Source organism: Erinaceus europaeus, chromosome 17 (assembly GCF_950295315.1).
Source record: "Erinaceus europaeus chromosome 17, mEriEur2.1, whole genome shotgun sequence".
NCBI classification, from domain to species: Eukaryota; Metazoa; Chordata; class Mammalia; order Eulipotyphla; family Erinaceidae; genus Erinaceus; species Erinaceus europaeus.
The window spans coordinates 90081-109244 of record NC_080178.1 but is presented as its reverse complement, the minus strand read 5'-3'; the positions used below and the strand labels follow the sequence as shown (position 1 = coordinate 109244).

The 19164-nt window shown below is 52.2% G+C and overlaps 1 protein-coding gene across 3 annotated transcripts; it reads left to right on the top strand.

Moving 5' to 3' along the window:
* The first annotated feature begins 16991 nt into the window (after window positions 1-16991).
* IFITM5 (interferon induced transmembrane protein 5) lies at window positions 16992-19160 on the top strand. Of its 3 annotated transcripts, none has more exons than XM_060175844.1 (3): window positions 16992-17088; window positions 18245-18451; window positions 18828-19160. In XM_060175844.1, exons 2-3 carry the CDS (start codon window positions 18263-18265, stop codon window positions 19038-19040), a joined length of 402 nt encoding a protein of 133 aa, XP_060031827.1. In that variant the 5' UTR covers window positions 16992-17088; window positions 18245-18262; the 3' UTR covers window positions 19041-19160. The 3 variants fall into 3 exon arrangements, with proteins under 3 accessions (XP_060031827.1, XP_007536600.1, XP_060031826.1); XM_007536538.3 differs by having other exon boundaries at window positions 17065-17266; XM_060175843.1 differs by lacking the exon at window positions 16992-17088 and adding an exon at window positions 17425-17687 and having other exon boundaries at window positions 18243-18451.
* Window positions 19161-19164: the final 4 nt, after the last annotated feature.

The window sequence follows — 19164 nt, the reverse complement described above, 5'->3', positions numbered from 1 at the left end:
TCTTTTTGATATACTGCTGTATCCGGTTGGCTAGAATTTTGTTCAATATTTTTGCATCTATGTTCATCAGAGATATTGGTCTGTAGTTTTCTTTTTTGGTTGTGTCCCTGTCTGCTTTTGGTATCAGGGTGATGTTGGCTTCATAGAAGCTGGCAGGGAGTATTCCAGTGTCTTCAATCTTCTGGAAGACTTTTAAAAGTAGAGGTATTAGTTCTTCTTTGAAAGTTTTGTAGAATTCATTTGTAAAACCATCTGGTCCAGGACTTTTATTTTTGGGAAGATTTTTGATAACTGTTTCAATTTCATTAGCTGTGATGGGCCTGTTCATGTTATCCACTTCCTCTTTACTTAGTTTTGGAAGTTGGTAGGTATCTAGGAAATCATTCATTTCTTCCAGGTTCTCTAGCTTGGTGGCATATAGTTGTTCATAGAAGTCTCGCATGATATGTTGAATTTCTGCAGTGTCTGTTGTGATTTCCCCTCTTTCATTTACTATCCGATTTATTTGGGTCTTCTCCCTTTTTTGTTTTGTGAGTCTGGATAAAGGCTTGTCGATTTTGTTTACTCTTTCAAAGAACCAACATTTACTTTCATTGATCTTTTGTATGGTTTTCCTATTCTCAATGTTATTTATTTCTGCCCTAACTTTAGTGATTTCTGTCCTTCTGGTTGCTTTAGGATTCCTTTGTTGTTCTTCTTCTAGGTCTTTGAGATGTGCAATCAGGCTGTTTATTTGTGCCTTTTCTTGTTTCCTAATGTGTGCTTGTATAGCTATGAACTTCCCTCTTAGGACTGCTTTAGCTGTGTCCCAAATATTTTGATAGCTTGTGTATTCATTTTCATTGAACTCTTGAAACATTTTGATTTCTTCCTTGATTTCCTTTTTGACCCAGAAGTTGTTAAGAAGTGTACTGTTGAGCTTCCACATTTTGGTACTGTTACTAATCTTTTGTTGATTGTTAAGTGTTAGTTTAATTTCACTGTGGTCTGAGAAGATGCTTGGGATGATTTCAGTGCTCTTGAATTGTCTGGTGCTGTCTTTGTGGCCTAACATATGGTCTATCCTTGAGAATAATCCATGTGGATTTGAGTAAAATGTGTATTCCAGTTTCTTGGGATGAATGACTCTGAAAATGTCCAATAGTTCTAGTTTATCTATCTCTTCATTTAGCTCCCTTATGTCTTTACTGATTTTCTTCCTGGATGATCTGTCAAGTTGAGATAGTGGGGTGTTGAAGTCCCCTACTATGATTGTGTTACTGTTAATATATTGCTGTAGCTCTTTCAGTAGAAGTTTGATGTATTTAGATGGCTTCTCATTGGGTGCATAGATATTAATAATTGTTAAGTCCTCTTGATTGACTGATCCTCTAAGCATTAAGTAGTGTCCATTCCTATCTTTTTTAATCTTATCTATTTTAAAGTCTATCATGAAAGATATGAGAATAGCTACTCCTGCCCTTTTTTGTGGGCCATTGGCTTGAATGATAGTTTTCCATCCTTTCACTTTAAGTCTGTGTTTGTCTTGTTGAGTTAGGTGAGTTTCCTGTAGACAACATATTGTTGGGTTGTGTTTTCTGATCCATCTTCCTACTCTGTGTCTTTTAATAGGTGAATTCAGGCCATTGACATTTATTGATATCAAAGATTGAAGATATTTTAACGCCATTCTTGTAGAGTTTTAGAGTGTTTTGATATATGTTCTATTTGTGGTGGTCTGGTTGTTTATAGGAGACCTTTCAGAACTTCTTTCAGGGCAGGCTTGGTGATGGTTGCTTCCTTCAACTGTTGCTTGTCTGAGAAGGTTTTGATGCCTCCATCTAGTCTGAATGACAGTCTAGCAGGATATAGTATTCTTGGCTGAAAGCCTTTCTCATTGAGCACTCGATAGATATCTTGCCATTCTCTTCTGGCCTGTAGTGTTTGTATGGAGAAGTCTGCTGCTAATCTTATGGGTTTTCCTTTGTAGGTGACTCTTTGTTTTTCTCTTGCAGCCTTGAGGATCCTTTCTTTATCCTTATTCCTTTCCATTCTAAGTATGACATGTCTTGGTGTCTTTAGGTCTGGGTTAATTCTGTTTGGGACCCTCTGGGCTTCTTGAATTTTTATGTCTTTGGTGTTGTCTAGACTAGAGAAATTTTCAGCTATTATGGCCTGGAAAATGCTTTCCTCTCCTTCTCTTTCTTCCTCTGGTAAGCCAATAATGTGTATATTGTTTCTTTTGAAGTCATCCTATAGGACTCTGTTGTTGTTTTCAGCATCTCTTAATCTCTTTTTGAGATCTCTTCTTTTTTAGTGGTCTCTAATTCATCCTCAATCTTGCTAATTCTGTCTTCAGCCTGATAGACTCTATTCTCTCTGCCCTCTACTGCTTTCTGGAGTTCATCTATTTTGTTGCCCTGCTCTGATACTGTTTTAGCTTGTTCAGCTAGTTGCCTTCTTAGCTCAGCAATTTCAGCTTTCAGCTCTCTAATAACCATGAGATTATTAGAATTTTCTTCCATATTCTCATTTGTTGTTCCTGCATTTCTGATTACAATTTTTTCAAATTCTTTACTCACTCCTGTTATTATTTCCTTAGCTAATGTTTGGATGTTGAACTCGTTGTTTTGTGCTTCACCCTCTGGAGGACTTTTAGCTGGACTCTTGTCATGGTTCGAGTCTCCAATATTTTTTCTTGTTGTTTTAACCATTTTATATATTATGTTATGAGTTCCCTTTATCAGTACTTTTCAAATTATTGATCACTATTACCTGGATTGACTTGTGTCTAAGTAATTTAATTAAAGGTTTTACCGTGGTGGAAGTTAACAGTTTTTTCAATCCCTGAGTTGGAGCTCAGTGGTGTAAAAGCCTCTTTTTTTTCTTTTTTCTTCCCTGTAGGCTATGGAAGCCTGAGGGCTTTTAAACTATCAATAGGCTTCTTAGCTTAATCACTGACTCCTGACCAATAGATAAAGCAGGGTGTGGCAGAGATAATCCAGTGGTTATGCAAAGAGACTTTCACAGCCCCTCAGCTATGCCACCGAGGTATAGGTCTTCTCCTGAGTTTCCCGGTTAGATCTCTGTCCCCTGGTGTCCCTCCCTGTCGCTGCTCCAGATTCTGGGGGTAGTAGCAATGGAGACTCAGAGCTGCACTTGGTGAGTCTCTGGGGAGTCCTCTCCTCCCTTCAGCTGTCCCCTTGTTGGTGGAGCAGACTGGAGGTGGTGTCTCCACTGATGAACCGCTGAACTGTTAGCAGTCACTTAATCTCTCCTTAGGCCCCTCTCTCCTCTCTGTCACCAGCCACGCGTGTTTGTACTCACAGGTGATTTACTGGGTTCCTGTGGTCATTCTAGTCCTGTCTTGTTTCTGTCCGGGTGGTCTCCTTTGGTATTCCTAGTTGATCCGGGAGAGGAAAGGAGAAGAGAGGAGAGAAAGTGATCTGCTGCTCGTAGCTCTGCCTCTGGAAGTCGAATCTCATCTCTCTCCCTTTCTACCACCCCCTTCCCTCTTGATTTCTGGCTGTCTCTATCAAATAAATAAAGATAATAAAAAAAGGTTTTTGAAAAAAAAAAGAAAGAAAGAAAAGGAAGATCCTGTGATCCCCTAAGAAACTAGGCGCCGCTCATCTGAGCCCAGAGACGTGGTCTGAGCACAAGCTATTTGTTGGAGCTCCAGGCTCTGTTCTACAGATCTGTCTCCCTACAGTGACAAAGGCTGCCAAACCCTCAGACAGAGCTGATTCCTCCAGACAGTAGTCAAGCAGCCTAGGCGTACAAGGGAGACCAAAGAGTCCCTTAGAGCATGATCCAGAGAGAGATCTTCAGCCCTGCGGCAACCACCACCGGAAGCTGGTTGCCCTGCGCATGGCAGAAGCTTGAGGAATCACCACCAGGAATAAATGCATTGTCCTCTCCTCCCTGTGGCCTGTGTTGTCCCAGTTGTTTTTTTCCTATTTATTGTACTGTAGACTGTGACCTCAACTGATTAGGCCCTACAGGGAGACTGCCACTAGTCCTTTACTATTCCATGTGCATAGAAATTTCTTATCTGGAAAGCTGAATTCATTCCCATTTCTCAGTGACTTAGTCAAAATTGTTACACTTCAATAAAAATTTCTTTTTAAATTGTTACACTTAATTGTGTTTATGATACTAGTGATTAAGAGAAAAGGTGAAAGTCACTATAACTCCTGTGAAGTTCCTACTGTGTGCCCTGCAATGTATGTGACTGCTTTGTTCTGATTAGTGCCCTGATTCGGGGAGACAAGAGATTCTCCCCTTCCTGATAGATGGTCAAAAAGAGGAGGGAGAAAGGTGAGAAAGAATATATACTTAAGGTATAAGTCTGTGTTTATAAAATGGTATTATATGATTGTGATATGTTTATAAATAGGTCACAAGAAAGAAAGACCAGAACATAATAAAGGGTTAAAAATGCAGGGCTGGGTGTTGGCGCACCTGGTTAAGTGCATGTATTATAATGCGCAAGGACCCAGGTTCGAGCCTCTGGTCCCCACCTGCAGGGGGAGAGTTTTACGAGTGGTGAAGCAGGGCTGCAGTTGTCTCTCTCTCTCTCTCTCTCTATCACCCCCTTCCCTCTTGATTTTTGGTTGTCTCTATCCAACAAATAAAGATAATACAAAAAAATGCATAAAAGTCTAAGATAGTGCAGGTGGTCAGTACAGGCTGGGTGTCACTGCGTGAACAGATAGACATGGAGGCCAAACTGAACTTTTAGCCCTGGCTGGATTCTGCCTTCTCGCAGCTACTTCCCCAGTGGCGTATCTTATGCTGAGGCTGAACTTTCCAGGCACAGCCATGCAGGAGGCAGTGACCAAGACAAGCAGACCCTGACGATGGGCACACGTCCTGCCCCTTAACCTGGCAGCCTCGGCTGCGGTCACGCTGCTTTTTGTTCTCAAGCCTGTGCCAGCCTTTGTTAAAGCTTGGCCTCCTGTCTGCCCCATGCTTGATCAACAGACCAGGTTTGCTCGATCTCAAGGGGCCATGTGATAATCCATAAAGATGATGGGTTGTAGAACAAGAGGAGGGGATGTTGTGGGAAATAGATGAACACAGCGCACACTCTCCTGAGTCACCCCGTGTGGAAAGTTTGATCTGTGTGCCTGGTGGAGAAGTGTGCCCCGGCCTGCGGGGTTATCGACGGAAACCTAGGGGAGGGGGGCGAGAGAATGGAGGGGACGAGAGACACGAAGAACGAGAGCAAGACAGGAGGTCTGATCCAGCTCTGAAAATTTTATTTTACAGCCACAATTTATGCATATACAAGGAGGAAGTCCTGCTAAGGTAGTGGGGGAGGGAGGTGGGTGAGCGACTTTCCAAACAGCTAGATGGTCATCTCAGTTCCACTGGTCGGAATGTCCTCTCACCGGCTATAAGAGAGTCTTAGCTAAGGCCTTGGCTCCCGGCAGAAGTGTCTTTCCTCTGCTACGGAGACATAAAGCCCAAGACAGCATTTCCCGTGTTTGCCCTTCAGGCTGTAGTCGCTGCCCTCCTCCCTCCACATTCCTCAACCGATGGGTCTGAGAAGACATGCTAAGGTAAAGATGACTAGGGGGTAATCCAGTTGTCTCAGGACTGAAACACACCAGGTGCTCGTTCTCCCCTTTCTTTGCCCTCACCACAGATAAGGAAGACGCATGGCAATTGCACGAAAGGTTGCCTTTGTCTGTGTCTGCTACTTTGTAGTAGTGAAACAAACCTGCCACCTCCACCCTTTGGGGAGCGGGGCCTCGATAAAGCTGTGGGCTTTACAGAGGTGCGCGGAGAATTCTCCGAGAGCTCTGGAGTCTCCTGCTTTGTCACCAGTGTAACAAACTCCTCTCTTTCACCAAGAACTGGCTCAAGTCTTGTGCTTTGGGGGTCATTTCTGTAGCGAGGAGAGGAGAGAGGAGAGAGGGAGAGGAGAGAGGGAAAGTGTGAAGGAGTGAGTTCCCTAAGTAGATTCATTTAGAACCCCACTCCCCCTTTAGAGCAAGCTAAGCGATTGAGAAGACTAGATAATAAAGGAATGTCCCCCTTTACCCTATTCAAGGACAGCAGAAGAGTTTCTGGTTAACTAGACTATGCGTGGAGGGGCTACAGACTTTGTGCCACGGTAGTCACCACTAACTAGCACATCCCGCTCTGTGGTCCCGCCTGATTTCTGACGCCACATGATAGCTTTAAACTGCTTATTTTAGGGAGGCGGCGGTAGCGCAGCGGGTTAAGCGCACGTGGCACAAAGCGCAAGGATTGGCCTAAGGATGCCGATTCGAGCCCCCGGCTCCCCACCTGTAGGGGAGTCACCTCACAGGCGGTGAAGCAGGTCTGCAGGTGTCTGTCTTTCTCTCCCCCTCTCTGTCTTCCTCTCCTCTCTCCATTTCTCTCTGTCCTGTCCAACAACAATGACATCAATAACCACAACAAGGGCTGCAAAAGTAAAAAATAAATATTTTTAAAAAATACAAAAGGAGACGAGCTCCCAGCATCTGGGTCTCCCTTTCAAGGAACGGGGCCACTATTGGCACTCTGACTTGGGGGGCACCCCTCAGCTCTCCTGAGGTCCGTGTGTGTGAGTGTGTGTGTGTGTCTGTATCTGTGTCCGTGTGTGTGTGTCTGTGTGTGTATCTGTGTCCATGTGTGTGTGTCTGTGTGGGTGTCTGTGTGTGTATCTGTGTGTGTGTCTGTGTCTGTGTGTCCGTGTGTGTGTGTCTGTGTGTGTGTGTCTGTGTGTGTGTGTCTGTGTGTGTGTCTGTGTCCATGTGTGTGTGTCCGTGTGTCTGTGTATGTCTGTGTGTGTGTGAATGTGTGTGTGTCTCTGTGTCCGTGTGTGTGTGTCTGTGTGTGTGTGAATGTGTGTGTCTGTGTGTCTGTGTGTGTGTCTGTGTGTCCGTGTGTGTCTGTGTGTGTCTGTGTGTGTGTCTCTGTGTGTGTCCGTGTGTGTGTCCATGTGTGTGTCTCTGTGTGTGTGTGTGTCCGTGTGTGTGTCCATATGTGTGTGTCTGTGTGTTTGTCCATGTGTGTCTGTGTCTGTGTGTCCGTGTGTGTGTCTGTGTCTGTCCGTGTGTGTGTGTCTGTGTGTGTCTGTGTGTGTGTCTGTGTGTGTGTCTGTGTGTCTGTGTCTGTGTGTGTGTCCGTGTGTGTGTCCATGTATGTGTGTGTCTGTGTGTCTGTGTGTGTGTGTGTCTGTGTGTGTGTGTCCGTGTGTGTGTGTGTCTCTGTCAGTTTCTGGGTCTGTACATGTGTAAGTTTTTAGGAATGGCTACTCTATGTGCTTGTGTTAATAAATACTTCAACTTCACCTATTACCTGTGTTTGCCTCAGTTTGTAATGGGTACAGTCGGAAACAAAACTTAACAGAGAGGAGAGAGAGAAGTGAGAGAGAGGGAGGGAGAGGATGAAAGGAGAGAAGAGAGTAGAGAGGAGGAGAGAGAGGGAGAGAGAGAGAAAAGTGAGAAAGAGGGAGAAAGAGGGTGAGAGGAGAGGGAGAGAGTAGAGAGGAGGAGAGAGGGAGAGAGAGACAAGTGAAAGAGAGGGAGAGAGAGGGTGAGAGGAGAGGAGAGAGCAGAGAGGAGGAGAGAGGGAGAGAGAGAAGTAAGAGAGAGGGAGAGAGACGGAGAGAGAGGGTGAGAGGAGAGGAGAGAGCAGAGAGGAGGAGAGAGGGAGAGAGAGAAGTAAGAGAGAGGGAGAGAGAGGGAGAGAGAGGGTGAGAGGAGAGAGGAGGAGAGAGGGAGAGAGAGAGACAAGTGAGAGAGAGGGAGAGAGAGGGTGAGAGGAGAGGAGAGAGGAGAGAGGAGGAGAGAGGGAGAGAGAGAGACAAGTGAGAGAGAGGGAGAGAGAGGGTACGAGGAGAGGAGAGAGCAGAGGGGAGGAGAGAGGGAGAGAGAGAGACAAAAGTGAGAGAAAGGCAGAGAGCAAAGAGGAGAGAGAGAAAAGTGAGAGGGTGAGAGGAGAGAGGAGGGGAAAGAGGAGAGAGGATGAGAGGAGAGAGAGAGGAGACAGGAGAGAAAGAGAAGTGAGAGAGGAGAGGAGAGGAGGGGAGGAGAGCAGAGAAAGCAGAGGAGAGGAGGAGGGGGAGGAGAGGTGAGGAGGTGAGGGGAGAGGAGAGGAGAGCAGAGCAGAGCAGAGCAGAGCAGAGGAGAGGAGAGCAGAGCAGAGCAGAGGAGAGGAGAGGAGAGCAGAGGAGAGGAGAGGAGAGCAGAGCAGAGCAGAGGAAAGGAGAGCAGAGGAGAGGAGAGGTGAGGAGAGCAGAGCAGAGCAGAGGAGAGGTGAGGAGAGGAGAGCAGAGCAGAGGAGAGGAGGGCAGAGCAGAGCAGAGCAGAGCAGAGGAGAGGAGAGCAGAGCAGAGAGAGCAGAGCAGAGAGAGCAGAGCAGAGAGAGCAGAGCAGAGAGAGCAGAGCAGAGAGAGCAGAGCAGAGAGAGCAGAGCAGAGAGAGCAGAGCAGAGCAGAGAGAGCAGAGCAGAGCAGAGAGAGCAGAGCAGAGCAGAGAGAGCAGAGAGAGCAGAGCAGAGCAGAGAGAGCAGAGCAGAGCAGAGCAGAGCAGAGCAGAGAGAGCAGAGAGAGCAGAGCAGAGCAGAGAGAGCAGAGCAGAGAGAGCAGAGCAGAGCAGAGAGAGCAGAGAGAGCAGAGCAGAGCAGAGAGAGCAGAGCAGAGCAGAGAGAGCAGAGCAGAGAGAGCAGAGAGAGCAGAGCAGAGCAGAGAGAGCAGAGCAGAGCAGAGAGAGCAGAGCAGAGAGAGCAGAGAGAGCAGAGCAGAGAGAGCAGAGCAGAGAGAGCAGAGCAGAGAGAGCAGAGAGAGCAGAGCAGAGCAGAGCAGAGAGAGCAGAGAGAGCAGAGCAGAGAGAGCAGAGCAGAGAGAGCAGAGCAGAGAGAGCAGAGAGAGCAGAGCAGAGAGAGCAGAGCAGAGAGAGCAGAGCAGAGCAGAGAGAGCAGAGCAGAGAGAGCAGAGCAGAGAGAGCAGAGAGAGCAGAGCAGAGAGAGCAGAGAGAGCAGAGCAGAGAGAGCAGAGCAGAGCAGAGAGAGCAGAGCAGAGAGAGCAGAGCAGAGCAGAGAGAGCAGAGCAGAGAGAGCAGAGCAGAGAGAGCAGAGCAGAGAGAGCAGAGCAGAGCAGAGAGAGCAGAGCAGAGAGAGCAGAGCAGAGAGAGCAGAGCAGAGAGAGCAGAGCAGAGAGAGCAGAGCAGAGCAGAGCAGAGAGAGCAGAGCAGAGCAGAGAGAGCAGAGCAGAGAGAGCAGAGCAGAGAGAGCAGAGCAGAGAGAGCAGAGAGAGCAGAGCAGAGCAGAGCAGAGAGAGCAGAGCAGAGAGAGCAGAGCAGAGAGAGCAGAGCAGAGAGAGCAGAGCAGAGCAGAGAGAGCAGAGCAGAGAGAGCAGAGCAGAGAGAGCAGAGCAGAGAGAGCAGAGCAGAGAGAGCAGAGCAGAGAGAGCAGAGCAGAGAGAGCAGAGCAGAGAGAGCAGAGAGAGCAGAGAGAGCAGAGCAGAGCAGAGCAGAGCAGAGAGAGCAGAGCAGAGAGAGCAGAGCAGAGAGAGCAGAGCAGAGAGAGCAGAGCAGAGAGAGCAGAGCAGAGAGAGCAGAGCAGAGCAGAGCAGAGAGAGCAGAGCAGAGAGAGCAGAGAGAGCAGAGAGAGCAGAGCAGAGCAGAGCAGAGAGAGCAGAGCAGAGAGAGCAGAGCAGAGCAGAGCAGAGAGAGCAGAGAGAGCAGAGCAGAGAGAGCAGAGAGAGCAGAGCAGAGAGAGCAGAGCAGAGAGAGCAGAGCAGAGAGAGCAGAGCAGAGAGAGCAGAGCAGAGCAGAGCAGAGAGAGCAGAGCAGAGAGAGCAGAGAGAGCAGAGAGAGCAGAGCAGAGCAGAGCAGAGAGAGCAGAGCAGAGAGAGCAGAGCAGAGCAGAGCAGAGAGAGCAGAGCAGAGAGAGCAGAGCAGAGCAGAGCAGAGCAGAGAGAGCAGAGCAGAGAGAGCAGAGCAGAGAGAGCAGAGCAGAGCAGAGCAGAGAGAGCAGAGCAGAGAGAGCAGAGAGAGCAGAGCAGAGCAGAGCAGAGCAGAGAGAGCAGAGCAGAGCAGAGAGAGCAGAGCAGAGAGAGCAGAGCAGAGAGAGCAGAGCAGAGAGAGCAGAGCAGAGAGAGCAGAGAGAGCAGAGAGAGCAGAGCAGAGCAGAGCAGAGAGAGCAGAGCAGAGAGAGCAGAGCAGAGAGAGCAGAGAGAGCAGAGCAGAGCAGAGAGAGCAGAGCAGAGAGAGCAGAGCAGAGAGAGCAGAGCAGAGAGAGCAGAGCAGAGAGAGCAGAGAGAGCAGAGCAGAGCAGAGAGAGCAGAGCAGAGAGAGCAGAGAGAGCAGAGCAGAGAGAGCAGAGCAGAGCAGAGAGAGCAGAGAGAGCAGAGCAGAGCAGAGAGAGCAGAGCAGAGCAGAGCAGAGCAGAGAGAGCAGAGCAGAGAGAGCAGAGCAGAGAGAGCAGAGCAGAGAGAGCAGAGAGAGCAGAGCAGAGAGAGCAGAGCAGAGAGAGCAGAGCAGAGAGAGCAGAGCAGAGAGAGCAGAGCAGAGAGAGCAGAGCAGAGCAGAGAGAGCAGAGCAGAGAGAGCAGAGCAGAGAGAGCAGAGCAGAGAGAGCAGAGCAGAGAGAGCAGAGAGAGCAGAGAGAGCAGAGCAGAGCAGAGCAGAGCAGAGAGAGCAGAGCAGAGCAGAGAGAGCAGAGCAGAGAGAGCAGAGCAGAGAGAGCAGAGCAGAGAGAGCAGAGCAGAGAGAGCAGAGCAGAGCAGAGAGAGCAGAGCAGAGAGAGCAGAGAGAGCAGAGCAGAGAGAGCAGAGAGAGCAGAGCAGAGAGAGCAGAGAGAGCAGAGCAGAGAGAGCAGAGCAGAGAGAGCAGAGCAGAGAGAGCAGAGCAGAGAGAGCAGAGCAGAGCAGAGCAGAGAGAGCAGAGAGAGCAGAGAGAGCAGAGCAGAGAGAGCAGAGAGAGCAGAGCAGAGAGAGCAGAGCAGAGCAGAGAGAGCAGAGCAGAGCAGAGAGAGCAGAGAGAGCAGAGCAGAGAGAGCAGAGCAGAGAGAGCAGAGCAGAGAGAGCAGAGAGAGCAGAGCAGAGCAGAGCAGAGCAGAGCAGAGAGAGCAGAGCAGAGCAGAGCAGAGAGAGCAGAGCAGAGAGAGCAGAGCAGAGAGAGCAGAGCAGAGAGAGCAGAGCAGAGAGAGCAGAGCAGAGAGAGCAGAGCAGAGCAGAGAGAGCAGAGCAGAGAGAGCAGAGAGAGCAGAGAGAGCAGAGCAGAGCAGAGCAGAGAGAGCAGAGAGAGCAGAGAGAGCAGAGCAGAGCAGAGAGAGCAGAGCAGAGAGAGCAGAGCAGAGCAGAGAGAGCAGAGCAGAGAGAGCAGAGCAGAGAGAGCAGAGCAGAGAGAGCAGAGCAGAGCAGAGAGAGCAGAGCAGAGAGAGCAGAGCAGAGAGAGCAGAGCAGAGAGAGCAGAGAGAGCAGAGCAGAGCAGAGCAGAGAGAGCAGAGCAGAGAGAGCAGAGCAGAGAGAGCAGAGCAGAGAGAGCAGAGCAGAGCAGAGAGAGCAGAGCAGAGAGAGCAGAGAGAGCAGAGCAGAGAGAGCAGAGCAGAGAGAGCAGAGCAGAGAGAGCAGAGCAGAGAGAGCAGAGAGAGCAGAGAGAGCAGAGCAGAGCAGAGAGAGCAGAGCAGAGCAGAGAGAGCAGAGCAGAGAGAGCAGAGCAGAGAGAGCAGAGCAGAGAGAGCAGAGCAGAGAGAGCAGAGCAGAGCAGAGCAGAGCAGAGAGAGCAGAGCAGAGAGAGCAGAGCAGAGCAGAGCAGAGAGAGCAGAGCAGAGCAGAGAGAGCAGAGCAGAGAGAGCAGAGCAGAGAGAGCAGAGCAGAGAGAGCAGAGCAGAGAGAGCAGAGCAGAGCAGAGAGAGCAGAGCAGAGAGAGCAGAGAGAGCAGAGAGAGCAGAGCAGAGAGAGCAGAGAGAGCAGAGCAGAGAGAGCAGAGAGAGCAGAGCAGAGAGAGCAGAGCAGAGAGAGCAGAGCAGAGAGAGCAGAGCAGAGAGAGCAGAGCAGAGCAGAGCAGAGAGAACAGAGCAGAGAGAGCAGAGAGAGCAGAGAGAGCAGAGCAGAGCAGAGCAGAGAGAGCAGAGTAGAGAGAGCAGAGCAGAGCAGAGCAGAGCAGAGAGAGCAGAGAGAGCAGAGCAGAGAGAGCAGAGAGAGCAGAGCAGAGAGAGCAGAGCAGAGAGAGCAGAGCAGAGAGAGCAGAGCAGAGAGAGCAGAGCAGAGCAGAGCAGAGAGAGCAGATCAGAGAGAGCAGAGAGAGCAGAGAGAGCAGAGCAGAGCAGAGCAGAGAGAGCAGAGCAGAGAGAGCAGAGCAGAGCAGAGAGAGCAGAGCAGAGCAGAGAGAGCAGAGCAGAGAGAGCAGAGCAGAGAGAGCAGAGCAGAGAGAGCAGAGCAGAGCAGAGCAGAGAGAGCAGAGCAGAGAGAGCAGAGCAGAGAGAGCAGAGAGAGCAGAGCAGAGCAGAGCAGAGAGAGCAGAGCAGAGAGAGCAGAGCAGAGAGAGCAGAGCAGAGAGAGCAGAGCAGAGAGAGCAGAGAGAGCAGAGCAGAGAGAGCAGAGCAGAGCAGAGAGAGCAGAGCAGAGAGAGCAGAGCAGAGAGAGCAGAGCAGAGCAGAGCAGAGCAGAGAGAGCAGAGCAGAGAGAGCAGAGCAGAGAGAGCAGAGAGAGCAGAGCAGAGAGAGCAGAGAGAGCAGAGAGAGCAGAGCAGAGAGAGCAGAGAGAGCAGAGCAGAGAGAGCAGAGAGAGCAGAGCAGAGAGAGCAGAGCAGAGAGAGCAGAGCAGAGAGAGCAGAGCAGAGAGAGCAGAGCAGAGCAGAGCAGAGAGAGCAGAGCAGAGAGAGCAGAGAGAGCAGAGAGAGCAGAGCAGAGAGAGCAGAGAGAGCAGAGCAGAGCAGAGCAGAGAGAGCAGAGCCGAGCAGAGAGAGCAGAGCAGAGAGAGCAGAGCAGAGAGAGCAGAGCAGAGAGAGCAGAGCAGAGCAGAGCAGAGAGAGCAGAGCAGAGAGAGCAGAGCAGAGCAGAGCAGAGAGAGCAGAGCAGAGAGAGCAGAGCAGAGAGAGCAGAGAGAGCAGAGCAGAGCAGAGCAGAGCAGAGAGAGCAGAGCAGAGCAGAGCAGAGAGAGCAGAGCAGAGAGAGCAGAGCAGAGAGAGCAGAGCAGAGAGAGCAGAGAGAGCAGAGCAGAGCAGAGAGAGCAGAGCAGAGAGAGCAGAGAGAGCAGAGAGAGCAGAGCAGAGCAGAGCAGAGCAGAGAGAGCAGAGAGAGCAGAGCAGAGAGAGCAGAGAGAGCAGAGCAGAGCAGAGAGAGCAGAGCAGAGAGAGCAGAGCAGAGAGAGCAGAGCAGAGAGAGCAGAGAGAGCAGAGCAGAGAGAGCAGAGCAGAGAGAGCAGAGCAGAGAGAGCAGAGCAGAGAGAGCAGAGCAGAGAGAGCAGAGCAGAGCAGAGCAGAGCAGAGCAGAGAGAGCAGAGCAGAGCAGAGCAGAGCAGAGAGAGCAGAGCAGAGAGAGCAGAGCAGAGAGAGCAGAGCAGAGCAGAGAGAGCAGAGCAGAGCAGAGAGAGCAGAGCAGAGAGAGCAGAGCAGAGCAGAGAGAGCAGAGCAGAGCAGAGAGAGCAGAGCAGAGAGAGCAGAGAGAGCAGAGCAGAGAGAGCAGAGCAGAGCAGAGCAGAGCAGAGCAGAGCAGAGAGAGCAGAGCAGAGCAGAGCAGAGCAGAGGAGGGGAGGGGCGGAGGGAGGGGAGGTGCTGTGGCCACAGGGGAGCTTTGTGGAGCTGGTCCCCTGCACTGACCCCAGGCAGCATGGGCAGAGGCAGGTTCTTAAAGGGCCACACACCACCCTCACTGCCTTCATTCCTCAGAGCCCTACTCAGCCCTGACTGATGGTGGTACAGGGGATTGAACCTGGGATCTTGGAGCCCCAGAAGGAGGTTGTTGTTGTTTTTTTAATTTTTTTTCTTTTTCAATTTTTTTAAATGTTTATTTATTTATTCCCTTTTGTTGCCTTTGTCGTTTTATTGTTGTTGTAGTTATTGTTGTTATTGATGTCGCTGTTGTTGGATAGGACAGAGAGAGGAGGGGAAGACAGACGGGGAGAGAAAGACAGACACATGCAGACCTGCTTCACCGCCTGTGAAGCGACTCCCCTGCAGGTGGGGAGCCGGGGGCTCGAACCAGGATCCTTACATTTGTCCTTGTGCTTTGCGCCACCTGCGCTTAACTCGCTGTGCTACCGCCCGACTCTCAAGTCTCTCTCTTTTACAGTTTGTAACAAGACACTCCTGTATCCCTATGCTGGGGGTCTGGCGAGCCTGACCCAGTTCCACCACCCCTGGCACAGAATAGCAGGACTGAGTCAGGGCCCGGAGTCCACAGTGCTGGTCTGGGTGTGGGTGGGGAGGTTCCCGGTGAGCTTCTGTGCCCGTACCCCGCTCCCTGTGCGCAGTGTCTCTCACAGCTTCTTCTTGTCCCGTGCTGACTGCACACGGGATCTGCCCTCCTGCCACAGAATATGGCAGACGGGAACCTGTCCCCAGGAAGTGTGTAAAGACCTTCAAGAAAAAAGATATTACTTCAAAGCTTCCCAGTCAAAGCTTTACAAAGGATGAGGTTTCCAAACCCTGGTGAATCATTTCTAAGTGGCCACAAAACAGTCAGGGGATTTCTGAGCCCTAGGGAGGCCTCTCTCCACAGATCCCACCCCTACAATCAGGTCTGGACCGCGGGAGCGGACCCCAGGCGCCACCTGCCTGTTGCCACCAGCACAAGCGGTCTCCCCCAAGTCACCCCAAGGTGACGCTCGCTCTGCTCCCTCCTAAACCTGCCGGCTTCCTCAGACCAGTTTCTGGCTTAAGCGAGCCAGAGGCTTCTGCGAGCCCAGGGCCACAAAGAAACCTTCACGGCCTGGCACAGGCACCACCACGCAGGCTGCTTGGCACGGTACCAGTCTCGCAGGAAGTTCAGCATGGCTGGACTCTCCAGACCAAACTGAAACCATCTCACCTTTATATTTACCTATGGCCAGGCTCAGAGCCTGACCAACAACAAAAGTAAGGACAAACCTGCACTGCACTCTGTGAGGTCGCTCATAATGGAACAAGCAATATCAGTAACGCAGAATTTTTAAGGAGACTCCACGAGGAAGACTTGCTTCCCCCCTTGCCTACACCACTTCCTTTAGTGCTCCCCCTAAATACAGGGAAATATTGATGCTTCCCACAGTGGAGAGGCCACCTTACATGACATATTTAATAAATGGGAAGTTAGGGTTCCTGCCAAAATACAATGGGCCTTTTAACCACTATGCTCCCACTTCCTCATGCAGGAATAGTACATGAGAGCCGAGGTCACGCAGTGAGCACACACAAAAGATGGATTCCAGCTAGAGAGCTGAACTTTGTGGAGAGGCTGGCCAGGTCAGCACCACCTTGGTGCCTTCTCAGTAAGGGACAAAGCAAAACTCTTTGATCAAACACTGCAACAGATTTTATGAATGGGGCTGCTCAGTTTGTTTAAGGCCCCCAGAAACATAGCAAGCTTGACCTTTCTATGAACCCTGGCTTCTGATGCACAGGGAGGAGGATGACATACACACACATAATAGGTAAGATATGAACCTTAAGTAATGAGGCTTCTGTCTTGCACACAGGTGCAGAACAATGAGAAGACATAGAAACTGTGATGTGATTTCTAGGAGAAAAATACCCCCGGAATATAAGTGACGTTCAAAGCAGAAAATGTCCCATACTTTTCTTCCTTTATTTTTTAAATATTTATTCCCTTTTGTTGCCCTTGTTGTTTTATTGTTGTTGTTGTTATTGATGTCACTGTTGTTGGATAGGACAGAGAGAGATGGAGAGAGGAGGGGAAGACAGAGAGGGGGAGAGACAGACAGACACCTGCAGACCTGCTTCACCGCCTGGGAAGCGACTCCCCTGCAGGTGGGGAGCCGGGGGCTCGAACCGGGATCCTTATGCCGGTCCTTGCGCTTTGTGCCACCTGACTCCCTGTACTTTTCTGACTTGGTGATTTTTGTGTTAGTGATCAAAGCCTTGGTGATTTTTGTGTTAGTGATCTAAGCCTTATGAGACCATAAAAATAAAGTTCTGGGGCTGGGCGGTAGTGCAGCGGGTTAAGTGCACATGGTACGAAGCACAGGGACCAGTGTAAGGATCCTGGTTTGAGCCCCCAGCTCCCCACCTGCAGGGGGGTCACTTCACAAGCGGTGAAGCAGGTCTGCAGGTGTCTTTCTCTCCCCCTCTCTGTCTTTCCCTCCTCTCTCCATTTCTCTCTGTCCTATCCAACAACAATGACATCAGTAACAACATGTCAATAACTACAACAACGATAAAAAACAAGGGCAACAAAAGGGAAAAATATGGCCTCCAGGAGCAATGGATTCATGGTGCAGGCACTGAGCCCCAGCAAGCACCCTGGAGGCAAAAAAAAGTTCTGCCTGAGCATGACAGAGGTGTCTGCTTGAGCTTGACTCAGTCTTCTCCCGCATTCTTGCCCTCCTCCTTCAGGATCCCTGAGGCCTGCCACCCCACCCCCACACTGGCAAAGGCCTGTTTCTTGTGCAGCAGAGCCCCGGACATGGGGGCTGAGGTCCCCGTCCCATATGGGCGCCCTCTACTGGAGGTGCTCTAGCTGCTGTCCTGCCACCGTTCTGCCTCCTGTGAAGCCCTGGGCGCCAGAGAGCCCTGAGCATGCAAGTCTGACGCTGTGCCGGCTGCCGGCTTCCACAGGTAACCGGTCACATCACGGAGCCCTGAGTCACCACAGATCAAGGCTGCATTATCCAGGAGTGGAAACAGCCTAAGGGCGCCGACTGGCTAGAGAAGCCGTGTGATGCAGACCCCATGGAACACTACTCTGCAGTCATATAGATGATTGTGTCCTTCACAGCAACATGGGTGGGACTGGAGGTGATCATGTCTGGTGAAATTAGTAAGAGATGAAAGACAGCTACCAGATGGTTTCAATCATGTGGACTCGAGGGAGCTGATGCACATAAACTTGCCAAGAAACAAGCAAAAAGCAGAAGCTGGCAAACTGTTTCTGAGACTTGTGAGAACTCTGGTGGTTTCTCTGGGAGGTGGAGACAGAGCTCTGGTGGTGGGTGTTTTGTGGAGATACACATGCAACTCCTACAGTCTTGCAGCCTGCTATTAACAACAGACAGAAAACTAAGTAGAAAAGAATCGCTACGGACAGAGCTGCAAAGCTTGTTTCTGTCACAGAGAAAGCATCTTCCTTGTTTGGGTCCAAGCTAACACCCTGGCCTGGGCAGCAGGTGGGTGGAGACTGGGGCAGGGCAGGGCCCAGCCTAGCAGCAGTGTCTGTGGGGTGTCTCCAGGTGAGAAGGGAGGCCCACAGGGTGGCCCAGACAGACGCGGTCTCGGCAGAGGCTGGGGACAGACAGCTAGCAGGCCCCACATGCAGCCACCAGCCCCAGGACAGCAGCCCCCCACCTCAGTGAAGGCTCCCCGTGGGCCCACAGGAGAGCCCCCCATTGTCCAGAACCCCGGGAAAAGGGCAGACTCTCCGGCCAGGGACAACGGCACAGGACCCTGCACACCACGGTCCCCAGCTGCCCTGCGGCCCTTCTCCAGGGACCCGGAGAGGGTGTGTTCTCTGCAGACTGAGGGGGGCTGCACTGTCTCGGCCTGCATGTCTGGGCCCCCCAGACTCTCTGCAGGAGAGCTGGCCGCCCCTGGGGTGAGCCGGGGTCAGGGGCTGGCAGCACCTCTGGGGGTGCCGGGGCCTCCAGTGGGCAGGGCCTCGAGAGCCCCAGCAGTCCTGCAGCCGCCCACCCGCCGGCCCACCCGCCCGGGTCTGAGGAGCAGAGGGGGCCCTGGGCGTCCATCCTCTCCCTCCCCGCCCTCAGGCTGTGGGCCCTGCAGTCTGAGAAGGTCGGGCTGCACCCAGGGGAAAGGGATCTGGGATCAGGCCCCACCCACAGAGTGGGTCTGGATGGGGCTGGGGGAGAGGCCTTGCGGAGTTTGCTGCTGGGTGGGGGTGTGTCTGCCATCGCGGCGCCCCACCCCTGAAACCGTGGGGGGGCTGCCTGCTCCTCCTGAGGGGCTGCTCTTGCTGCGGCTTGACTCCTTGGGGGGTTACCCTCTCTCACTGGGGGGCTGCTTTCCCGCGGGCAGCTCTGCGGTCGTCCCCTGTCATTTGCTGCTATACTTAGCAAGGGTGGGGCTGGACGGGGCGGGGTGTGGTGTGGGGGCCCCCTTTAAGTCTCTCCGCACCCCCCTCCCGGCCTCGGAGAGGACACAGCGCTGGAACCCATGGACACGGCCTTCCCCCGCGAGGACCCCCGGGCCCCTCCGCCCTCCAAGGCCGACGCCCCCCACTCTGTGCTCACACTGGGGGCCCCGCACCCCCCGCCCCGTGACCACCTCATCTGGTCTCTGTTCAGCGCCCTCTACCTGAATCTGTGCTGCTTGGGCTTCCTGGCACTGGTGTACTCAGTCAAGGTAAGGGCCGGGGTGGTGGGGGGCACGGGGGAGACTGCCTTCGCCAAGGTGGGGTGGGTAGGGGGGCTGGTCTACTCGGTCAAGACGAGTGGGCGTGCACATGGGAGCTACTCAGTCAAGGCGGGGGGGGGGGGGGATGTAGGTGGGTGGCCCTGGCCTGCTCGGTCAGGGTGAGGGACTGGGGGGCTGGCCTACAAGGTCAAGGTGGGTGGGAGTGTGAGGGACCTGGCCTGCCTGGTCAAGGTGCTACCCCTGAAGTGTGTGGGGGGTGCTCTCGGCCCTTCTGGGGTGGGGGGAGGTTCCCACAAGCCAAGCCCAGCAGGACTTGGGGCAACAGATGTGTGGGGCCCATTCACACCGCCCCTGCCGCTCACAGGCCCGAGACCAGAAGGTAGCCGGAGACCTGGAGGCTGCCCACAGGCTTGGAGCCAAGGCCAAGTGCTTCAACCTACTGGCTGCCCTGTGGACACTGGTGCCGCCCCTGCTGCTGCTGGCGCTGGTGGTGACCGGGGCCCTACACCTGGCCCAGCTGGCCAAGGGCTCACCTGCTGTCTTCAGCACCGCCTTTGACGATTCAGACTATGACTGACACTGTCCCGTCGTCACCTCAGGGCCCCGGCCCCCAGCCTGACCTCCACCCCCCGCCACGGCAAGCATCCACTCTGCCCACACCCCCACCTTAGCCCCCATTAAAGGCCCCAGAAAGCTGTGCT

Coding starts and splice junctions, on each gene's coding strand:
- IFITM5 (XM_060175844.1), top strand. CDS start 18,263: ATGGACACGGCCTTCCCCCGCGAGGACCCCCGGGCCCCTCCGCCCTCC. Junction 18,452..18,827: donor CACTGGTGTACTCAGTCAAG/GTAAGGGCCGGG, acceptor TGCCGCTCACAG/GCCCGAGACCAGAAGGTAGC.